We start from the raw sequence: 22,694 nt of genomic DNA on the forward strand, positions 1-22,694 counted from the left end.
ATTAGTGGAAGTCAGAGATGATATAAATCAGCAAGCAAGTGGACCAGGTTAGACAAATGTGAATGGAGATGAACATGTGAGAACAGAAATATGAAATGAACAGGAAAATAGGGTGGGCCAGGGAGATAGGAATGGTGATCATTATGGATTACATGGAAGGTAGTTGAGTCTAGTAGATATATGGGACAAAGACTAAGAGTGAGCAGACAGAAACAAGTGTGGAAAAGTCACAGATGAGGGGACAGCATGGGTAGGAATGGTTATATGCCAAGAAATGAATTATTATACTTATTTATGAATACCAGGAGTATCAGAATTAAGAGAGATTAAATTTTCATTGATTAAGATTATTTGTCCGAAGATAGTTGGAATAAGTGAAACATAGTCGTATAAGAATGATATCTCAATGGGAATAGAAATGGAAGGATATGATGTTTTTCATGGGGATAGGAAGACAAGAAGGAAGAGAAAAGGCTGCTGATGATAACAGGGGAATTATGTCCATGCTAGGTTGAGATACAAGTGGGGAAAAAAGCAGCAGTGGTTTTGAAACAGTATGGTGTGAGGTGGAGGTTGATAGAATGAAATATTTGATTCGGTGTTGCAATATATTTGAATTTTTCAAAGGCCTTCGATAGACTGACACATGATAAGTTGGTAGCTATATTAAAACAGACATGATTAGATAATTATTATTATGATGATTATTACATAACACCTCCAAGAAGTCCAAAGACTCATCGAGGGGAGGACACCTACTCTACAACTCTCCAACTCTTCCACCAACTACAGCAAACAGCCACTGCCACCATCATCATCTCCACCAACGCCATCTACTGCCCACCACCACTAGTATTTTTTGTCTGTAAATTGTGTGTGTTCTCAAGGACGATTTAGCTGTATATGGGATGAAAAACCCAAGTTACTGGTAGGAAAAAACTCTGCTACCTCCGTATGAGATGGGCTAACTCCCCTTCAGTGAAAAAACCATATAAAGATTCCTCTTGTAACAACAAGAATTGAACTTAGGTCTTTTCCAATCGAAGGGTGCAATGTACCATTCTTTCAATTGTGCTATGGAGGCACTTAATTCGGAGGTAACTTCTGAGCTCACTTTTCCACTCCATAGTCAATAGATTATGGAGTGGAAAAGTGAGCAGAACTATCAGTTTAATGCTGCAAAGTGCAAGGTCTCGAAATTTAGTAGGCAAGGTTGGGATACCAAGTATATAATTAATGATAAAATTTTCAAGGAGGTGGAAGAAATGAGAGATCTGAGAGTGATGGTGGACAAAGACATGAATTTTAGGGTCACATTACTAAAATTGCAAGAACATCACAACATATGGTAATAATGAAGAGGACAATGATGTGCAGAATCAAAGAGGTTATGGCTCCCTTGTATGGCTTTGATCAGGCCACATATGGACTACTGTGCGAAGATTTGGTAGACTGGTTTTCAAGGGAATGAGGATGCATTCAACAGGGTCCAGAGAAGGTTTACTAAGTCAGTGTCAGGTCTATGGAATGTTAGACATGAGAAGAGATTCAAGGAATGCACCTTGCAGAACCTTGTGAACAGAAGGAGAGAGGATATGATTGAAGCATAAGTTGTTGGAGGTTGTTACCAGATTAATATGGAGGAGTTTTTCATAGAGTAGATGGAGACTAGGCAGAACAAGAAGACATTCCTGGAAGTTGTATAAGGAAGATGTGAGAAGCAAGTTCTTTGCATGAAGAGTGGAATGTATTGTCTGAAAGTGTGGTGAGTACAGAAACTGTGAATGGGTTTATAGAGGAGATTGATCTCCTCTATAAGAGATAAAATAATTCCCCAGGTTGGCATTTGTGGATAGTTATGGTAGAAGATTAACCATAGGAAATGATATAGTGGAATTATTTAATGAACAGTTCATCAGTGAATATCATACTAGTGTGAACGATGCCGTTCATTATGTAGAAGGAAGGCAAGGATTAGGAGAATTAAAGGTGGAAGAATCTGAGGTGTATCAGGTATTGCTTGGGTTAGATATTAATATGGCTGTAAAAATGATGGCATATCACTACATGTTTTTAAAGAATATGCAAAAGAGTTAGTCATGCTCTTGACTTGTTTACCTAATGAAAATCATGAAGGGAGGAAGGTTCTAAGGAGTGGAATGAAAGAAAAATAGTATCTTGCCACAAACATGGTTCTAGTACAGAAGTTTCCAATTATAGAGGTCTGTATATCTATAGTTTGGTCAAAGTGTTGGAGAAACTGGTTTGGAAAACCAAATTGGATTGATGGACATGAAATTCTATATGATAGTCAGTATGTTTGTAAAGGGAAGGTCTTCTTTTAACAATCTGCTTAGATTTTATAAGGTGACAAATGCATTGGATAAGAGAGTTTCATATACAGTGATGTTCTTTGACTTTAAAGAGGCATTTGATAGAATGCTAAATGACGGATTAGTGTATAAAGCTGCAGCAAATGGGATCAGATAACAGATTGGTTAGATGGAATGAAGACTGCTTTTCTAAATGATATCAGCAAGTTGTGTTTGATGGAGAAATGTCTCAGAAAAGGAAGATGGCCAGTGGTGTCCCCCAGGGTTCTGTTCTCGGCCCCCTATGAGGGTGGGCTGAAAAGTTGTGATAATCACTAGGAAGAATTGAGGTAGAACCATATGACTTACACATTATTCTACATATTTCCCACGAAATGTTATACACTTGTTACAATGCTGCTGCATCATTTACAATCCTCTAAGAAAAATGTCTTTCCCTTGTTGCACAAACCAGTCCTCAGCTGCATTTTTGCTTCGTATCTCCTTCAATTCCTTCAGAGCTGTTGAATAAACTGTTGCTATAACAGTTTCATCTTTTTTGAGTTACTTGTAAGGATTACACCATCCATATTCCAAAAGACAATGGCAAAAACTGACTTTTGGATTCAGAACTTTTTAGGCAATAGAGAACCTTTGTGTCTCAAATCCAACGACTATCATTTGGTCTATGGGTCATAGTGATGAAGCCATGTTTCATTGACAGTCACAATATGATCCAAAAATTTGCACCTGATTTCTCAAAATGACCCAAAATCCTTTGAGTTGAGAGCACCCATTCCCTCTTTTGGTCAACATTTCAAACATTTAGGGACCCACTTTGCTGAGCGCTTCTGCATGTTGGTGGATAATGACCCAAACTCGTTCCCTGGAATCATCAAGGATCATGACATGCACGGCATTGATGTTTTCTGGTGTGATCACTGTGGAAGGTCTTCCTGACCTGGGGCATCTGTTGTCTCAGGATGCCCCAGTTTTAAACATGGCCACCCATCTGGCAACTGTTGGATATGCTGGGGCACAGTACCCGAAAGTCTCACATAAAGTTTGGTGAATCTCAGTTGCAGACTTTTCTTGCAGCACAGAAAACTTGATGATGGCCTGTACCTCTGTGTCTTTGAATTTCCTCAAAACCTCTGACATATCTTCTTATATATCCTAAAAGAAAAAGAACAAATTATAATTTGATGAAACATGGGAGTTAAAGGGTTTTAAGATATGTTCTTTCTTGTAGTTATATCAATTGCTTTAATGTAATTTTTGTTCTAGGTGTTTATCAAAATATTTTTCAGTCTCCCCACCCCCCAATACTGTTCAATTTATTTGTTAATAATATTTCATGTGGATTGACTGGGGATCTTCAAATGTTTACTGATGTTAATTCTCTACAGGAATATTTGAATAGACTTGTTTTCTTGGACAGATAAGTGGGGTTATAGTTTTAATATTAATAATTTATAATATTAATAAATGCAAGGTGTTACACTTTGGGATACAGAGATATAATCTTATATACGCCATTGGTGGAAATATACTTCAGGAAGTGGATGAGATTTGGGATCTTGGGGTGATGATAGACAGAGGACTAAAGTTCCAAGGACAAGTTGCAAGTGTTGAGAAGAATGCACATTGTATTGCTGCTATGTTTAAAAGTACACTGATAAGGTGGTGGTAGTGGTGCCTCTATATAAGGCATTGGTCCAACCACACATGGGGCTACTGTGTTGAAATTTGGTTGCCTAGTTGTCACTGTGATGTGGAAACACGGAGGATCCAAAGTAATATCAGGATTCTTGGAGTGCTGGTTATGCAGAGTAGTTGAGGAAATGTGGATTATAGAGTTTGTTGGACAGGAGGAAAAGAGGAGATATGATAGAGACTTTCAAGTTAGTTAAGGGATTCTACTAGATTAATACAGAAGGAATTATAAAAAAAGAATGGATGGTAAGATGGGAAGAATAAAAGTCTATCCCTGGAAGTTGCATAAAGATGTGGTGAAGAAGGGTATGATGAGTAGATGTAGATTTTTTATGTGAAGCGTTGTTAGTAGGTGCAATGCATTGCTGGAGTGTATTGTGAATCCAGGGAGTGTAAATAACTCCAAAGTTCATTATGCTAGACATGTTTCTGGTTGAGTGAGCCTTCCACGATGAGTCTACTGACTCCATGGAGGTTACTGAAATAATAATAATAAATTTACATGGAGAGAAGATACCAGAAATAAGAAAAAGTCTCACTGACTACATTATTGCAAATAACGATATCTTCAAGCTGGTTCAAACACACAATAGTATAACAGGGAGTGTGAAACAGAAAATGGCCACCATTTTCTGTTTAGTTCGTCTGGTTTGTGACTATCCTGTAGGATAAAAAAAGAAATTAACTGATTCAGTCGGAAAGGCATATGGAGAAGTTGTCTGCAAGAACAGAAAAATCTGAGGCAGTAATGGAAAAGAATAAAGTATACTGAAAGTTCCTACAAGCAAGTCAGCTTGTGCTTTGAGATAATATGGAGTAAATTATTATTTATATTTTATGTGACATTTCCAAGTAGTCCAAAAACTCGTGTCAGGAAGACATTCCAACTCTAAGAAAGCAAAACAGTATGTAAAAGAAGCTAAAGAAAACTCAAGGCAAGACTTTGGTCAGTATATAGAAGATCAATATCAGGATAGTGGCAAAATGTTCTGGAGGTTATTGAGAAAACTTAGAAATGGAGGAGAAAGCACTGAAAAAGGAATCTGAAGTGATGAAGGATGACAAAGAACTAAGATCAAAATATTTTGAATTTATTGAGTAATTATTTTGAAACATATTAAATGAAATAAAAAATGGCAGAACAGTAGTAGAAAATATTCAAGAGGAACGCAAACAAGACTACATATGAAATATATGAATATTTGAGGTAGAAAAAGCCATTGAAAGCCTGGAGAGATGATATTTGACAAGAAATGCTAAAATATGTAAGTATGAAAGTTTAAAAGGGACATTATATCAAGCTATGCACTCACTGGTAACATGAATATAAATAACTTGTTTTTCAAATATTAATTATATTCTGTCTATTTTGAATTACACAGACCAAGCCCATTGGTTGAATTACTCATCCTACCACAACCACTATTTAGAATTTCAATTCTGCTCTGGGATTTAATCTCTCTGCAACCATTAGCAATACACTACCACTGTTTTTTTGTCCTGTTTGTCCTTCCTAAATTCACGACACTATAAGTATTACATGTCCGTGTGGTTAGCCTAGTGGTGGGTGCTTTGCAACCATATGCATGAGGAAGGAGTGTCCTAGGTTCGATGCCCGTCAGTAACATGAGGGAACTGAAAGATCTTCCTCAGCCATAGCCAAGTTAGCCAGTCTTGGGCGTGGACAGTAGGGTTTTTTCCTCAGTTTACCCTGGGGATTTTCATCTCGCAAAGCAGGCAAACCAGCCTTGAGAACTCAACACTACAGACATAGGATAATACACCGGGGCATAGGGCTGACCACCTTATCCCATGAATGGTTTGAGGTCCGATGATTAATAAACCCTCGACACCACAAGGTAAAAGAGGGGAAAAGGAAGATGAGATGAGATAAGTATTACATTCTACTCCTGTAAGGAAATCAGTTTCTGTCAGCTAGGTCTCTCTCTAAAACCAAACAACATTTGGTCCCATGTCATTTAACAATGCTAAAAATTCACTGCCTTTAATGATGAAGTATCTGGCTAATATTAGTGGACATGATGATAACCAAACACCAAGCTGATGTGTATTCAGATAACGCTTTGATTCTTTAACCGATTCAGATAAGCAGCCTGATTCATCAGATTCCTCATGCCACTGACAAAAGTACAAACATTATTGGTGTCATCCCTTCCATACTCTCTCTCTATCCTTTTCCACCCCCACCATCATAACAATGTCAATCTCTCAGCTTAATGCATGTATCCAAAGTTCTCATGCAGCTACCTAGTCATACCTGGTTTTCCAGACTACTTTATATCCAGTCTTTCACTGAGCAAGAACTCTTTTTCCAAAAAAAGAACAGCCAATATATTTAGATCTATCCTTCAAGTACAAATCCTTTCTACCATCCAAAACACTACATACATCAACATAAGTAATCTCTTTTTTTTTCCTGAACATTCTGGGCACTAAATCATTAGCAACTGCAGCTCTCCACTTCAGTTCACTCATCTCATATTTGACAACAGGATCACAATCATGACTACTTTGCTCTACTTTTTTTGCTTTATTCAATACCTCTTTCAAATCTTCTCTCATAGAGATATACTTATCTCTGTTCAAATCAATTGTTCCAACTAAAACAATCATATCTTCCACTTGTTCCACCTGCATATAGCCTCAGTCACATCACAAATCTCTGCTCTTGCAAAGCACACTTTCATTATTCATTCATCTAATATACTCCTAATCACAGAATCACTGTATATCCCCATATTCCTTTTCACCTTTCTCGTGTTCTTTCACCCCCCCCCCCCCACCTTCATATTTTGTCTGCTTTCTTAGCTATTCTGATATAACTAAATGGTTTTCTAATCTTTCCAACTCCTATTTTGCATTATACGACACTCGTTGAAGCCACAGTGTTTCTGTAATCATAATGCCATCCCACAAGCTGGTAACTAAACTGAACAGATGGGACTGGATGGTAGATTAGTGAGCTGGATAGGCAACTGGCTCTCAGCTAGGTATCAAAAAGTTGTGTATGGAGGGTGCAGTATCCAAGAAGAGTAAAACTACTAATGGTGTGCCACAGGGATCTGATTTGAGACCATTGTTATTTAATTTGTACCTAGTCTGGTTTACAGCTTACAGCACATACAAATCACATGTATATAGCAGAATGCTATGTTTGATATGTCTCCCTTTTGCCTTCACGTACACCCAAAGAATGTGAGGAAAACATATCGACGGTGGCAAGCACAATAACCAATGGACACACTGCCACTGTTTGCTCCATATCTGCCTTTTAAAGCTTGACAGGGTAGCTTGCAAGAAACGACTTGAAGTCCAACAGATTTAGATCAGTACTTCCAGATGATCAATAAGATGATGATATGTGGTCGAGTGCTTTTGCCTCCAATCAATGTTGTGTGGTCCTTGCCTTGAGTGCAGGGGCTGAAACCTGTTGGAAGGTCCTGCCTACTGTGGAACAAGATGTTGTTCAGGGGCCATACCACAGGTATGGCACACTGTCTCAATACACTTTCATGGAGGCTTTGAACCCTTTCTCGAAGAAATGCAACTTAGATACCCCTAATACATCACTCCCCCAAACCATCACTGATGCTAGGTGATGACTGCTCTGAATCCTGGGTGCTTCCACATGCTGTGTGACCATCTGGGCATGTACCTGATTGTTTTGGTAGTTAAATGATTCTACAATGATGAAAATCTTCTCAGAGAGAAATGCCTTTGATTTTATAATCCTTTGCCACATAACTTGTGGTGTTAGGAAGTGTCCAGTAGAATGACGATAGGCTCTCACTCCCAGGCCATTAGATACTGTAGGAAATGCTCTATATTTTGCAGAGTATTATTCTCTGTGAAATGTTCATATCTCGTGACATCACTTTCTGCATTCTCACAGGATTACAGAGGAGATGTGCCTTCACAGCCCTCACAAGCTATCTTAATGCAGCATGATTGACCTGTTCTTTGGTGGTCAGTACATCTTCTGTATAGTTATAACACAAACATCCTACTGATCCTGAGAACATGAGAACAGTATAACACAAACATCCTACTGATCCTGAGAACATGAGATTATGAGAACAGTATAGCTGCATGTTAACCTCTATAGCTGCATGTTAACCACTGCATGTTAACCTCTATAGCTAGCCAATTCTCTACTAATAAACATGCATATGCTGACTGTGCAGAGCACCATTAATAGAAATGGGCTCACAAAATTCTATAGGACAGTGTGTGGAAGTTGTAACAGTATTTATGGCAAGACTGTGTATATTAATGACATTGGGATGGGTTCAACTGGTGATATACAACTGTGCGCAGATGATGCAAAACTGGGAGAGTAAGGAGGAATCAAGCAGATGTTGTGGCCTTACAGGAGAACTTGAATAGATTGTGGGAGTGGGCAACAGTATGGAACTGGAAGTTCCATACTGTTGCCCATTCCCACGCCCACTCCCAAGTATGCAAATGGAAGGTTCTGAAATTTGGCAAGTAACAATGTGATGCAAAGTATACACTTGGAAGGGAAATTTTTGAGGACATTGAGGAGATAAGAGACACTGGAGTGGTGGTGGACAAGGATATGAAATGTGTAAGTTGTGAAGTCATCACATCAGATAATGGCAATAATGTGGAGGACCTTGATGTGTGTAGAAATAGAGAAGTTCTGTTGCCATTCTTTAAGGCCCTGATCAGGCTTCACATGGATTATTGTGCACAAATTTGATCCCCTGGTTTACATTGTGATGAGGATATACTGGAAAGGATCCACAGAGAAGACTGACTAATGTTGTAACTGGTCTTTGGAATGTGGGATATAAAGACAGATTGATGGAATGCAGTTTGCAATGCCTTGCAAATAGGAGAAAGAGAGGGGACATTTACTGACTGAGATATTTACATTGGCAGAAAGTTGTCAGCGTATAAGCAGGGGGCATAAGGAGCAGGTTCTTTGTATGGAGAGTGGATGGTGAGTGAAATGCACTGCCTGCCATTGTGATGAATGCAAATACATTCAATATGTTTAAAGTACGGTGTGATGAGTTGATCGGTTTTATGTGCAACGGTGTGTGTTTGTGTGCCTCCTGCAATAAGTTCTTTGACTCCGTGGATGTCTGGTGTTAATAATAATAATAACAATAACAATAATATTTTTTATTCCTATAAGATGAGCTCAAACAACAATGAAACAATACGAAGCGTTCCCATCCCATATATTTCTTGCATCTCATAACCAATCTCTAGAATCCTTAAAAGATATAATCAAGCAGCTACATTCATTCCTTCCATCAAACTATCATTATGGTTCCCATCTTCTAGAGATAAACAATTCCCACATCTACAAAGTTCTATGCACCTGTCACTGTTGTTACTTCATACAAACCGGATGTACAGTGGAGAAAAGGATGCAACTTAGAAATCTGACCTTGCATAACATGGATTGGTTATGGATCACAATATCCTATGATCTGAAATGTACTTACTCTATTGCTGCCATAAGTTCAAACATTTATTTAAAGAAAGTGCCGAAACTTTACTTCATCATCCAAACCTAAATCAGAAGGAATGCCTGCCTCTATATCAAAGATATAGAATAATCTCATTCTAATCACACATCAATGATTTTTTAAAAATTAATAATACTATGTTTCCTTAGTTATTCCTTTGTGTTGTTCTATCTATAACATCATGCAGTTCTAACTGATTTAAATAATCCATTGTTCTGCTTTGTATTCAGCTTCCTGGTGCCACTGATGATGGTCTGCAATTTTCAGGATGAAATATATGGCTTTTAAATAAAATATGCTATTCACTCTTTTCTTTGTGATGTCATGTTAATTTATGAAACCTTATGGCACAAGAATCATTAAAACAATGTTCCAAAATAATGAAACTATTATATTACTTTGTATTACTTACAAAAGTGTTCCTTGATTACCATTATTTCACTGCTTTAAACTGTGTGTCTCTTTTTCAAATAGTGAATTAAAAGTAAAATAAACCAGTTATCACCTTTTACTCACCAAAGCAAGCAGACAAATCTCTCAAAGCTCTAATATTTAGAAATTGATAAACATGATGATTTACAGACATCACCTTTTATACACAAAAGTGAGCATGCAATTCTCTCTGTAAGTCCTAACATTTGGAAACTGGTAAGCATGATGATTTACAGACTTTACACATAATGATAATGTGGAAGACAACTACCACCATCTAATGTTCTTAGCTTTAAGTTTTATCACTATTTAATATACACTGATGTTGAAAAGCTAAGGCCAATCTATATTTTTACCTGTATATGAAATAATTTTCATGACTATCGCCAAATGTGGATATAAATTTATTGCTACCATACTAATAAATTATATTACACAAAAGATGTCTTGTAAATTTCATAGAAATTAAACTGCAATACATTTTTGGCGAAAATTACAAATTTTCTAAGGATATAGTTAAGGAATTAATGTGCAGTGCTAATACAAAACTATGATGGAGAGACATTTCGGTATGGAATATATCCACCCAGAACTATGATACAGCTCTCACAATGTCGTAACTCCTGAATCACTTGGTGCTAAGCACCAAGTGATTCAGGAGTTCTTGAGGCAAACTGACCAGCTACTCCTTCAGAGCAAGGATAACACCTCGTTTGTTTTGTAGAGGAGAATTTCGAACAGCAATGCATCTCCCTATTGCATCCCAAATGTGTTCTATGGGGTTGAGATCTGGGGAACATGCTGGCCACTCAATTCAATTAATATCCTCGATCTCCATAAGCATCTCCACTGTTCATGTACGATGAAGTGCAGCACTGTCAACTATTAAAATGAATTCTTCACCTACACCACCACAGAACAATTGAACATGATGTTGAATCAGTCACCAGTCATAGTCCCTTTTTCTAGCAGTTGCACCTCAGTGCATCCATTAAGTTCACTGCCTCTCCCCACCATGACCCCAGCATCCCTTTCAATCATCCTTAGCAGTACCACTTTCATCTAAAATCAGAAGAAAGACTAACTCAACTCTCATCTGTAAAGAGCAAATTAGCCCATTGATGTCTTGTCCAATTTTTATGGATAAAACATTACTGAAAATGTGCTCTATGATGAGCTGTGGATAAATGGACACAGACTGCAGGCCTTCAGGTGTATAAGCCTATTTGTTGCAAATGTCTTGCCACAGTTTGTTGAGACATTAATGTACCTGAGCTTGAATGGAGTAGACTTGCAAGCTGATCTGCTGATGTATGTTGATTATGTTTTGCCATTATAACCAAAAATCTGTCTCCATTGTAAAGTGAGAGAAACCTCTTAGCAAACATCTGGAACACATTCCATTAATTAAAAACACAGCCCAGAACCTGGATACAAAGACACATGAGATTCCAAACTCTCTGGCAATATCAGTAATTCTCTAGCCTTCTTCAAGCTTTCCAATAATTCTCCCCTCCTCTACCCCCCATGAAATCATCTAGATCAGCGTTTCCCAACCTTTGTAAGCCCAAGGACCAGTTATATCAATAATATGATATAATTATGTTACTACTTACTTTTAATGAGATAGTTCAGCTTCTTGGCCTTTGCAGAGTTGCTGGATATCTGACTCAATATTGATCAACTTTAGTCGAAGATCGGCGCGCACACACACACACACACACACACACACACGAAGATGATTTCTGTATTTTGTTTTTATTTGAAGGAGTGATGAAAATCCTTTCTCACAAAGATAGGTTGTAGAAAACTGCATGATTTTCAGTGCTTCTTCGATAATTCGGGAAATTCACTTCTCATTGAAGGCGAGATCCAGAATTGAGCCAAACCAGATCATGGAATTGTATTTTAAGCCCACTGTCACTTGAAAGTTCAATTAACTGTTCTTTTTTTGATAATGAAAGGTTGTTCTCGTGGGTTCGAGATCAATTGATCTCGAACCCACAGAAATTTCTTATAAAAGTTATTAGGAAAATATGTTTCAAAATTCTATTTCAGAGTTTTGAAGTGGTCACAAACTCTTTCCAGAAACTCAGAATCACCAAAAAGATCATTTTCCACTAAAAAGGATTCCAATGTTGGAAAAGGTGCAAATTATCTGTCTTTCACATAACTAATGCACAACACCAGTTTTTTTTTTTCCTTGAATGCCTTTATTTTGTCGTAGACATCAAGAACAGTTAAAGAATTTTCCTGAAGGGAGAGATTTAGTTCATTTAATTTTGAAAAAATGTCTGAAAGATAGGATAGTGTTGATAACAATGCTTTGTCAACAAGGAGTGATGCAAATTTAGAATCACGTTCATTTACAAACAATAAAACTTCGTGCCTCAATTGAAATAAGCTTGTTAGTACCGTGCCGCTGGATATTCAGCAAATTTCAGAATGAAGCAAAAGTTGTATATATTCACTCTCCATTTCATCACAGAATACAAAAATAACCTGTTATTTAGTGGTGAAGCTAAATAACAGGTTATTTAAAGCTAAATTCACCGCTTTTATTTAAAGCGGTGAATTTAGCTTTAATAAAATTAACTAATTTTATTGCATTGTACGGTGTATAGCACAGTTTTAAATTCTGATGCCATTCCTTTGGAAGCCAACCTTTCCCTATGTATGAAACAATATACTCGATTCATATCCGGAGCCACTTCCTTGACCATAGAAACAACCCCCAACTATTCCTGCCTGTAAAGGAGCAAGTTTCATCCAAACAGAAGCCCATGCATTTTTCCCACTGGATCCATTATTGAGAGTGTGAAATATTTCTTCTCCATTCGTTCGGGATGACAAAGCTCTACAAAACAGAATATCGTCATGAATGCTGGTATCATGCACATATCTTATGTAGCATATTAACTGCAAATCATCTGTAAAATCAGCAGTCTCATCTATTTGTAACACATAATAAGGCTCTTCTTAACTCTTTCGATTAACTGAGATTCTACGTCAACTGCCATATCATTAATTCTGCGACCGGCAGTGTCATTAAAAGAGGAGTCAAATCAACATCTTTTAGTAATTTGTTGCCAAACAGTTTTTGCCACATCTTTTATAGCTGGAAGTAGTAAATTTTCCCCGATAGAAAGAGGTTTCCCTATTTTCACTATGCACATGCTTTCAGTGCCTTGCTATTAATAGAATCCATGGCCGAAACTACATCTTTCCCATGATTTAATGTCACTAAGAGTCGCTGAAATTGGCTTTTTTTTTCAATTTGCTTATTTTTCATTTTCATGTCACAATGTTTAGTTTCAAAATGTCGGAGTTTCGCATGCTTCATGCACTCGTTCAACAACATTTCATAACACAAAACACATTGAGGTTTCTGTTCACTTTCATCTCCACACCAAGTAAACCCGAATTCCAAATATGAACTGTTATATTTCCTATTGTATTTCTTCTTTGAACTGCTTGTTTCTTCTACTTTAATATTATCAGATTTACTCGCCGTTACATGTATCACAATTAGGGTTAGCATCACCTGTTTCATTTGTCCTTCTTTTCAAAGTTCTAAGCAACTTTTTCATTATTAAAAAACGTTTCCGAAAATATATAAATATATAAATACTAGGGTTAACTCACGACACACTTTGTCCAAGTATCATTTAGCACTTCTGTAGGTATACTGAGCTTGGTTGAAGGAGGAAAATATTCAGTAATAAAAATCAATAAACAACAAGCAATTGGTTGAAATGTGGATAACACGTCACTTGAAATCTGACAAAATAGCAAGGGAAGGTGGAAGCAATAAAACTATATTGTTGTTCACCTCATCCCCCTTTTATTACTTGTCATTCTGGCATGAATAATAATAAGAGGGGTGAAGTGAACAACAATATAGTTTTATTGCTTTCGCCTTTGAATATTCTGCTACTATTTGTTTGTTTGTTTGTTTTTTGTCTCCATTTCATTTCAATAACTTTTACTTACTTATTAAATTTTAATTTGTTTTGTCTGGATAATTAAAAAATATATATATTAATTTCATTTATTGAAGTCTGCCTGGAGATCACCTATCCTATCGTCGCAGACCACAGGTTGAGAAACACTGATCTAGATGATGTCTTTGAGACATTACAAGATATCCTAGTTTGGAACTTCATTCCTTCAGATAAAGAGCTTCCTTCAAACAAAATTTGCTTAGTACAGCCTTTTGCCTTTTATCCTGCATGATCCCTTTGCATACAATTCGGCAAGTTGAATGTGCACCCACTTTCTGCTTGAAATCGTTAGTTATACAAATTTCCACAAGCTGATTCGTCATGGTGTTCATCCTTAGGTTTTGGAGACAGTGCAGTAATAGTTCTGTGGGTTTATTTTCCTGAGTTGCAGAGTTAAAAACCTGAGTTTAGAAAAGAAAAAACTATATGCACTGGAGATCAATTAACTCAGAAACCATAAGAGGTGGGGAGGAAGAGAAAGAAAAAGAAGTTCCTTTAGGCAAAAACTGAGACTAAACCTGTAGGTCTTTCTTTCAGCAGCCCAGCATTATGGAGACATTACAAAACCAAAAGCCTAGGGAATATGTAAAACCTACTCAAAAAAAAAAAAAACCCTCTGTTGTCAGGAATGCTAATGAAGTTTAAATTTTATAAATTTAAATTAAAAAAAAGTTTTTACAACATTGTATGACTGCATGCAAATAAGAACTACAATCTACAAATAAAAACGTTTTGTGCAAAAAAGGAAAAATAATGAAAAGAATTCAACACTAGACAGCCTACTATATGTCAGATGCTTATCTTAACATGCAAGATGCAGGGAGAATATTTACCAAAAATCACTTTTTGAGTAATGAAAGTAGGAAAAGTAGCTGACTCTACATAACAACCTCTTGGATATATTATCCATTGCATATCATCATCTTGTGAAAGCAGTGTAGAAATTAAGCCAAATATAAAAGAACAAATAACACATATATGCTCTTGAAATTATGTCCTGCAGTATTCACCACTGCTACAGCAAAATTTTCAAGATATGCACACAACCAGACAGTAAATATGCTATCTTCTAACCATTTGATAACCCAATGGTTGCATCACATGAAATGATATAAAACATATCATACTTGTAAATCTTGAAGGGAAATTAATTATTTTTTTCGCTATTTCATATCTCAATGGAATCATGTGACCATTCCAGATGATCTCTTAATTTGCACAGATTTCCCCTGACACTGAAGTAAAGGAAGACATACACTGTCAGGCTAGACAACACACTTTATTAAATTCATCTTAGTCACTAAAATTTTTAATAAGCTAGAATGCTTACATATCTTAAAAATGCTATTTCATAAGATAAGGAAGATATAAGCATTTACTTAAAACACTTTAATAAATTCCAAATAAAAAAAATTAGTCAAAAGTTATGATATAATCCTAAACAATTTTTATGTATTTATTAATCCAAACTTTATTTAAATATATCTAAAAAAATATAACAGACCAAGTGAGACACCAGTGATGTAATCCGAAGTAGTCCTGAAGCAGAGAAAATAATGAAAGGAGTTGTCAGGAAAAATAGTATCAAAAACAAAGTTGTATTAATTGCTAGTAACTTCAGAAAACGAGTTCTTTTATCAACTATCAGATGTTCCCTGTAAATATTTATAAAATATATTTTAAGAATGAGTGAGGATTTCTTTAATTGAATGCAATTTTAAAGTCATCTTTGAATAAAGAACTTTTTAAATTCATCTTTTAATAAATAAATTTTTAGTCATCTTCAAATAAAGAAATTTTTAAAGTCATTATTTAAACACATTTTTTGACTAATTATCATTAGAAAAACAGATAATATAAAGAAAAAGTAAAAGATGGTTCTTACAGCACAACCAAAAAGAATTTTACCAAAGCAGTAGAGTAAGAAATGTATCACAAGCATCCAGAGATTTTCTGTAATAATTTTGCAATGTGTCCCTACAGTTCAACGAACAAATAGAATAGACTCATTAAACAAGAGATTCGTAAGAAGATTTTGTGAGAATAAGAGGAATAAGAGTGAGATGATTTATGATATATATATATATACATACAAAGCTCAGGTCAGAAAAGTTACGAGTATTGTATGAAAGGCAAATTTGGAGCATGAAAAGAAATTGGCTGCATAGGCTAAAGAAACCAAAAGAAATTTTATCATTATTCTGCAAGTAAAGGAAAGAATGAATGCAAAAAAAAAATAACTATACTGACTGCAGACAGTACCTTAATATCAGATGCAGAGGATGTTGTTCAAATAATGAGTGTTCACTTCACCAAGATCTATCAACTTGGTGTATATAACATAATGCCCAGTGCTGCCACAACATTGGAAAAGATGGGATGTCAGCACATCTGCTAAAGGAATATTTTGTTGAACTGGATAGGCCCTTGACATGTTTATATAATTGAGTCTTAGATCAGGAATCCAACAGGAATGGAAAGAATGTAATGTATGATATTGGAAATATCGTATATCATGTCTCTTATCGCTGATAACATCAATGATATTGGAAATGGAACTGACAGAAGATCTTCAGTTATTTGCTGACAATGCAAAGATAGGCAGGACAATCAGAGACCTACTTATATACAGCATTTGCAGGGTGCTTTGAATAGGCTGGAAGTTTAGGCAAAAGATAACAATTACCTATTCAATGTTAGTACATGTAAAGTTAGGCAATTTGATGTAATGCGATATACAAAATCATATTATACTGGTGGGATTATGCTTGGAGAAACTGATGAGACTAGTGATCTTAAAGTTATGGGAGATAGAAAGTTGAAGTTCAAATGTCACATAACAAAAATTGCAAATACAACTGAGAAGAAAATTGTGAGGTTGAAACAAACATTGACATGTAAAGATATAGAAGTCATTTTACCTCTTCACAAGGTCTTGATATGACTGCACCTCGACTATGGTGCACTGATTTGGGTTCCAAAGAAGAGTTCCAAAGAAGATAACAGGATTATGGAATGTAGATCAGGAGGATAGACTAAAAGTATGTCAAATGCAGACAATGGTAGACAGAAGAAAGGGTGTGTGTGTGAGATATGATACAGATTATTATTATTGTTATTATTATCCTAGGACCCCCATGGAGTCACAGACTAATCTGGGTGGCCCCTTTGTCATACACACACACAGCTCATCATACCATGCCTGAAACATATTCAAATTCTCTACATACACCATGCTCCCAGGCAATGCATTCCAATCATTCAACTCTCCATGCAAAAAACCTACTTCTCACTCCATTACTCACACTCTCCTTACACAGATTCCAGGAAATGACCTCTTGTTCTCCTCCAATCTCCCACCATTTTATGAAAACCTCTTCAATATTAATCCTATAACAATTCCCTTACTAACTCATACGTCTCTATCATACAACCAATCTTCCTCCTATCTGCTATACTCTGCAAACTGCATTGCCTCAAACTTTCTTCATATTCAACATTCCAGAAATCATAAACTACTTTGGTCAATTGTCTCTGGACCCTTTCCAACATGTCTTCATCCTTTTAAAAACCAGGTGACAAAATCTAGGCACAGTAGTCCATATGTGGCCTAATCAGAAAATTATACAATGGAACCAGAATCTCCTTACTTCTACAACTCAATGTCCTCCATATCATTTCTAGAATTTGTTGTCCTGACAAATTTTTTCAATATGGTCTCTAAATTTCAGAACCTTATCCACCAACACCCCTTAATCTCTTATTTCCTCCACATCCAACAATATATTCATATCAAGAGTAAGTTCTTACATCTCATCTTTGTTTTCCAATTTTAAAACCTTACATTTCGCAACATTCAACTGGCATCCCCACTTCCATGTTCATTCACTCATTCTATTCAAGTCTTCTCATAAGGCTACAACATTGCTCTACTCCTCATAGTTCATCCTAACTTTGCATCATCTGCAAACAGCTATATATCCTCATTCAAATCTATCCCAATATCATTAACACATAGGTTAAATAGCAATGGCCCTAAAACAGCCACTGGAGGCACACAACTAGAGACTTTTCTCTTCTGGGATATTGCTTCCTCATACACAACTTGTTGATACCTATCAGACAGTTTTAGTATACAATTGTGTAGCCATCTTCTGCATCCAATGCTGCTTTCACCTTACTGTAATAAGTAGATTACTTAAACATCACCACAACACTTGACACAAAGATTACCACAACACCTGGCACAAAGATTGGCCTATAATTTGATGTTTGAATTCTATCATCTCCTTTATGAATTTTTGCATTCAATCCACTCCTTTGAAACTTGACCCAATGTAAGACTCATATTAAACAAATACATCAACACAGATGTCAACTCCCACGCACATTCATTCAAAATACGCAGTGATATATCATCAAGTCCCACAGTTTTATTAATATCAAGTTTGCTTAATTCCCCACATACCTCTTCCTCTCTCAGAGTCAGTCTCTCCTCCTCATCATTCACTGCTCTCAAACTCTCCATGATGTCATATTCAAAAGGACGAAAGACCTTTATGAACTGCCATTAAATATCTCAACTATATCTTCTGCAGCAGTTGTTCTTTTCTCCAATCAATGTCATCCTTCCTTAGTCATTCTTTTTTTTTTCTTTTTCTTTTTTTTTTGCTGACTACATATCAAAAGAACTCCCTAGGATTATTTTTAGCTTCATTAGCTAACTACTGCTCATACTTCACTTTTGCTACCCTTAACAACAACCAAGTCGGTCTCCTTGACTGTTCTTTTTAGTCCTCATGGAATTGACTATTACCACTCTTCTTATGCCACCTCCATAACGTCCTTTTCCTCTCTATCAACTATATTACGGTTAAACTCTTCATTCATCCATTTTACACCTAAATTATTTAACCTTCTGACCCATGGCATACATTCAGACATTGCTTCTACTAGATAATTCTTGAATATCACCCAAGCTGCACTGATCTCCTTTCCAGTCAACTCCTTATTCCATGCTAAACCTGCAAGCTGACTTCTGAGCTTCTCATAATCACTAGACTTGTAGTTCCATATATACCCTTTTCTCACAGAGATCATCTCACTGCTGGCCACCCAGGTAATCACTTCATGGTCACTCTCACCAACCAGAATGAGATTTGACAGTTCATGTTTATGACTTATTTTTCATGGTATTAACAACACCACAAACACTTTTATCACAAAGATGTTTTATTAACGCTTATATTTTGCTGATTTTCAACTCAGCATCATCAGAGCACAACACGCTTGTAAACGCAACAGTGAGTAGGTGAGTGAGTGAAACAATATAATTGCAAAATACAAAAGATATAAAGTCCTATTTTTTTGGCACCCTCTAAAAAAAAAAAAAAAAAAAAAAAAAAAAAAAAAAAAAAGCAGTTATCCAGGAGTTTTTTTTAGGATAACTGTCTCCCAAATTTTCGGTAAATTAATGCAACCATATTTGTTAAGGTTGGGAGAATTCTTCAAAAGCCATTGCTGACTCAAAAAATTATCTTTCAGATCTATAACAACTCCTAAATAGCACATTGATTTTCCTCCATCTAATCCTGTGTGAAGGAGTGTCCAAAGCGTGACTTGCCATAGTAATAGTAGCAAATGTATCTTTCATGTTTTTCCAGGCGGATGTTCACTGATCATCCTGTTTGCCCATAATAGGCCAAGCACAGTCACATGGAACTTCATACACTCCTGGGTGTGCTAAAGGGCGAAGTTTATCCTTAGGCGAGCGGATCAGAGTTGCCAGCTTGACATGAGGTTTGAAAGTGGTGCGAAGGCCATGTTTCCACAATACTTTGGCTATCTTTTCTGATGTACCTCTGATATAGGGAATAGAAATGGTCATGTTGTATTCTTGTGTATTAGGAGATGGCAGAGTAATGGGCCTATGTAGTATTTTATCTATTTTGTAGGGATTGTAGCTGTTGGCTAAGAACATATGGCACAGGTATTGGAGTTCAGTGGTCAGAGCTGTATCGTTAGAACAAATGGCTCTGGCTCTGTGTGTAAGTGTTTTTAAAATGCCGTACTGTTGGACTGGATGAATGCCGTACTTGGCCTCTGATGGGCAAACAGGAAGATCAGTGAAGATCCGCCTGGAAGAACATGAAAGATACATTCGCTACTATTACTATGGCAAGTCGGGATTGGCAGACCACGCTTTGGACACTCCTTCACACAGGATTAGATGGAGGAAAACGAATGTGCTATTTAGAAGTCATTATAGATCTGAAAAATTATTTTTTGAGAATTCTCCCAACCTTAACAAATATAGTTGCATTAATTTGCCAAAAATTTGGGAGACAGTTATCCTAAGAAAAACTCCTAGATAACTTCTGTTTTTTTTTTTTTTTTTTTCGTTAGAGGACGAGAAAAAAAATAGGACTTTAGATCTTTTGTCTTTTGCAATTATATTGTTTCACTCACTCACTGTCGCATTTACAAGTGTGTTGTGCTCTGATGATGATGCTGAGTTGAAAATCAGCGAAATATAAGCGTTAATAAAACATCTTTGTGATAAAAGTGTTTGTGGTTTTGTTAATACCGTGAAAAATAAGTCATGAATAACCATCAACACCTAAACTTATCTGGTAGCTCATATTTAATAACATCCTTTGATGAGATGTTCAAATCCAAGACCCTCAGTCCTTTTGAATCCTCTGTAACATACTGCCTGAGGTGGTGGTTATCCCTAGCAAACTCAAGAAACTCATTTTCTTTAGAAGTTTTTTCACTTGGTTATACTATAAATTAAAGATACCAAGAAATTATATAATTGGTTTAATTCTTCATCCAAGTGTAAGCAAACAAAGTTTGCACCTGAAGTATTTTCAGAACTGGGGAAACTTGTATAAGGAAGCTAAGACTTCACATCACTTGCCTTGGTATCCCATAATGCAAAGCACATCTCCTTGTGGACATTTATGATGCTATGCATTGTGCGAAGGGTCACTACCCAGACTGGTTTCCCTGTTTAAGTGCAGAGATTACCTCTCAAAAAACTCATGCGATCACTCAGAATTACCCAACAATGAGCGACCTGAGTGATCATTTAACTCAGCAGTGGGTGTGGTCAGTGACAGGCTCCTCTACCACCAAGCAGAACCGCTCATATTCCAGGAAAAGCATCAGCTAAGGAAGTCCTAATACATTCCACCCCCAATGGATCCAAATCCCTGGATGCGCCAAAGCTCCCTAAAGCAAAAACCTTAAGGGGGCAAAAACTCTACTCCCCCGGAATCAAACCACCAACCAGTTTCGATCTTTACTGGGGTGAAAAAGTAAAGGGTTGTTCATCATAGGCCTATAGTAGTGTTAGTATTGGTGTGCAAGAGAGCCTGATAGTATTAGGAGAAAAAAAGACAGATACATAGCATGAGAGAGAGAGAGAGAGTAAGAGAGAAAAGGCCTAAGTTCTTTTATATCATCATCATATAGCCAAAGGCTATCAGTTTTTCTTTTTCACCAATCTCATATAGATGAACAACCAAAAAGCCAATTGAAACTAAAGTTGAAAGATGACTGTTACCCAGGTGGTTAGCCCCATCTGGGTTAACTGCCTTGACTATAAGACTACATTGAATTAAGATAACAGAACCATTTAAAAAACTGCTCATATCAAGAATAGACAAAATTTTATCTCCCCCCTGGTGAATATTACATAATGTGAGTGGTCTACACCATCTAATGATAAATTTCATATATCACCTAGAATGCTTCTTTCTAAATACAAAAAAAGTCTGACTGAACAATAAAATTTCCACAATACAATATTATAAACTATTTGGATATCATATGGCTGGTTTTCAAATCCATGTTTTTTTCTAACCCTTCATAAATGGTATTTTAATTCATTAATTATAAAAATCAAAATTCTCTTCCCATTACTTGCAGGTGGTGGGTATTATAAAAAAATAACCTGTGCTGTTGTAAATAGTGCCATGCTCAACACATTACATAATATGTTCGAAATATGCAGAGCAAGAGGGCAGGTGTAGAATGCATGTTCTACTGTTTCCAATTGGTAACAGATGTCACGGAGTGGATCTCCGATGTTAAAGTACCTCCATCTGATAGCATTGACTGGAAGGTGACCATATGCAATTCTCCAAGAAAGATCCTTCTTGTTAGGGTACCCTTGGAATTTCATCAAGTTATGAAACAAAATATTGTTGTTAGTACCCAACTGTGGAACTTTGCAGCGAAAGAGTTTAAAGATTTCTTTATACCAAATTTTACTTTTTTTTAATGGAAATTATGTCAATTCCAGAGTGTTTTAGCAGTCTTAGAGTTAAGCACAGAGTGTTGTAGTATTCAGGAACAATATCAGCTTTTGGACCTTTATAATCAGTAACACCAAACAGGGGAAGATGAAAACTCAAGTAGTACCAGAGAAGGTCTGCACATGTGTGATCAGTTTGCAATATTTTATGGATTTTTAAAGTTGTATTGCTTAAATAGCAGAATTTTAAGAGTGGGAGTCCAAATCCTCTATGCTTCGTTGATAGCTGAAGAAATTCCTTTTTAACTTCTTGGTAGTATCGGCTAGACCAAAAAAATTGTGCAGGGCAGGTTTAGTATATAATTGCTTTTCTTCAACTTCTGTGATGTCTGTAATATTTATTATGTACAACTGAGCAGGAAAGATTATGGTTTTGAGTACT

The 22,694-nt window shown here is 36.3% G+C and overlaps 1 protein-coding gene across 1 annotated transcript in view; it reads right to left on the reverse strand.

The window, feature by feature from the left end:
* LOC150101579 (mechanosensitive cation channel TMEM63B-like) overlaps positions 1-22,694 on the reverse strand; it is a 226,952-nt gene that overhangs the window by 37,140 nt on the left and 167,118 nt on the right. The window contains exon 4 of the mRNA XM_090400846.1: positions 15,494-15,644. Within this exon, the coding sequence (XP_090256972.1) occupies positions 15,494-15,644 (151 nt within the window). The remainder of the gene's footprint in view (positions 1-15,493; positions 15,645-22,694) is intronic.

This window comes from Typopeltis vanoorti, chromosome 11 (genome assembly GCF_054136105.1).
Source record: "Typopeltis vanoorti isolate ZY-2024b chromosome 11, IOZ_Tvanoo_1.0, whole genome shotgun sequence".
Taxonomy (NCBI): domain Eukaryota; kingdom Metazoa; phylum Arthropoda; class Arachnida; order Uropygi; family Thelyphonidae; genus Typopeltis; species Typopeltis vanoorti.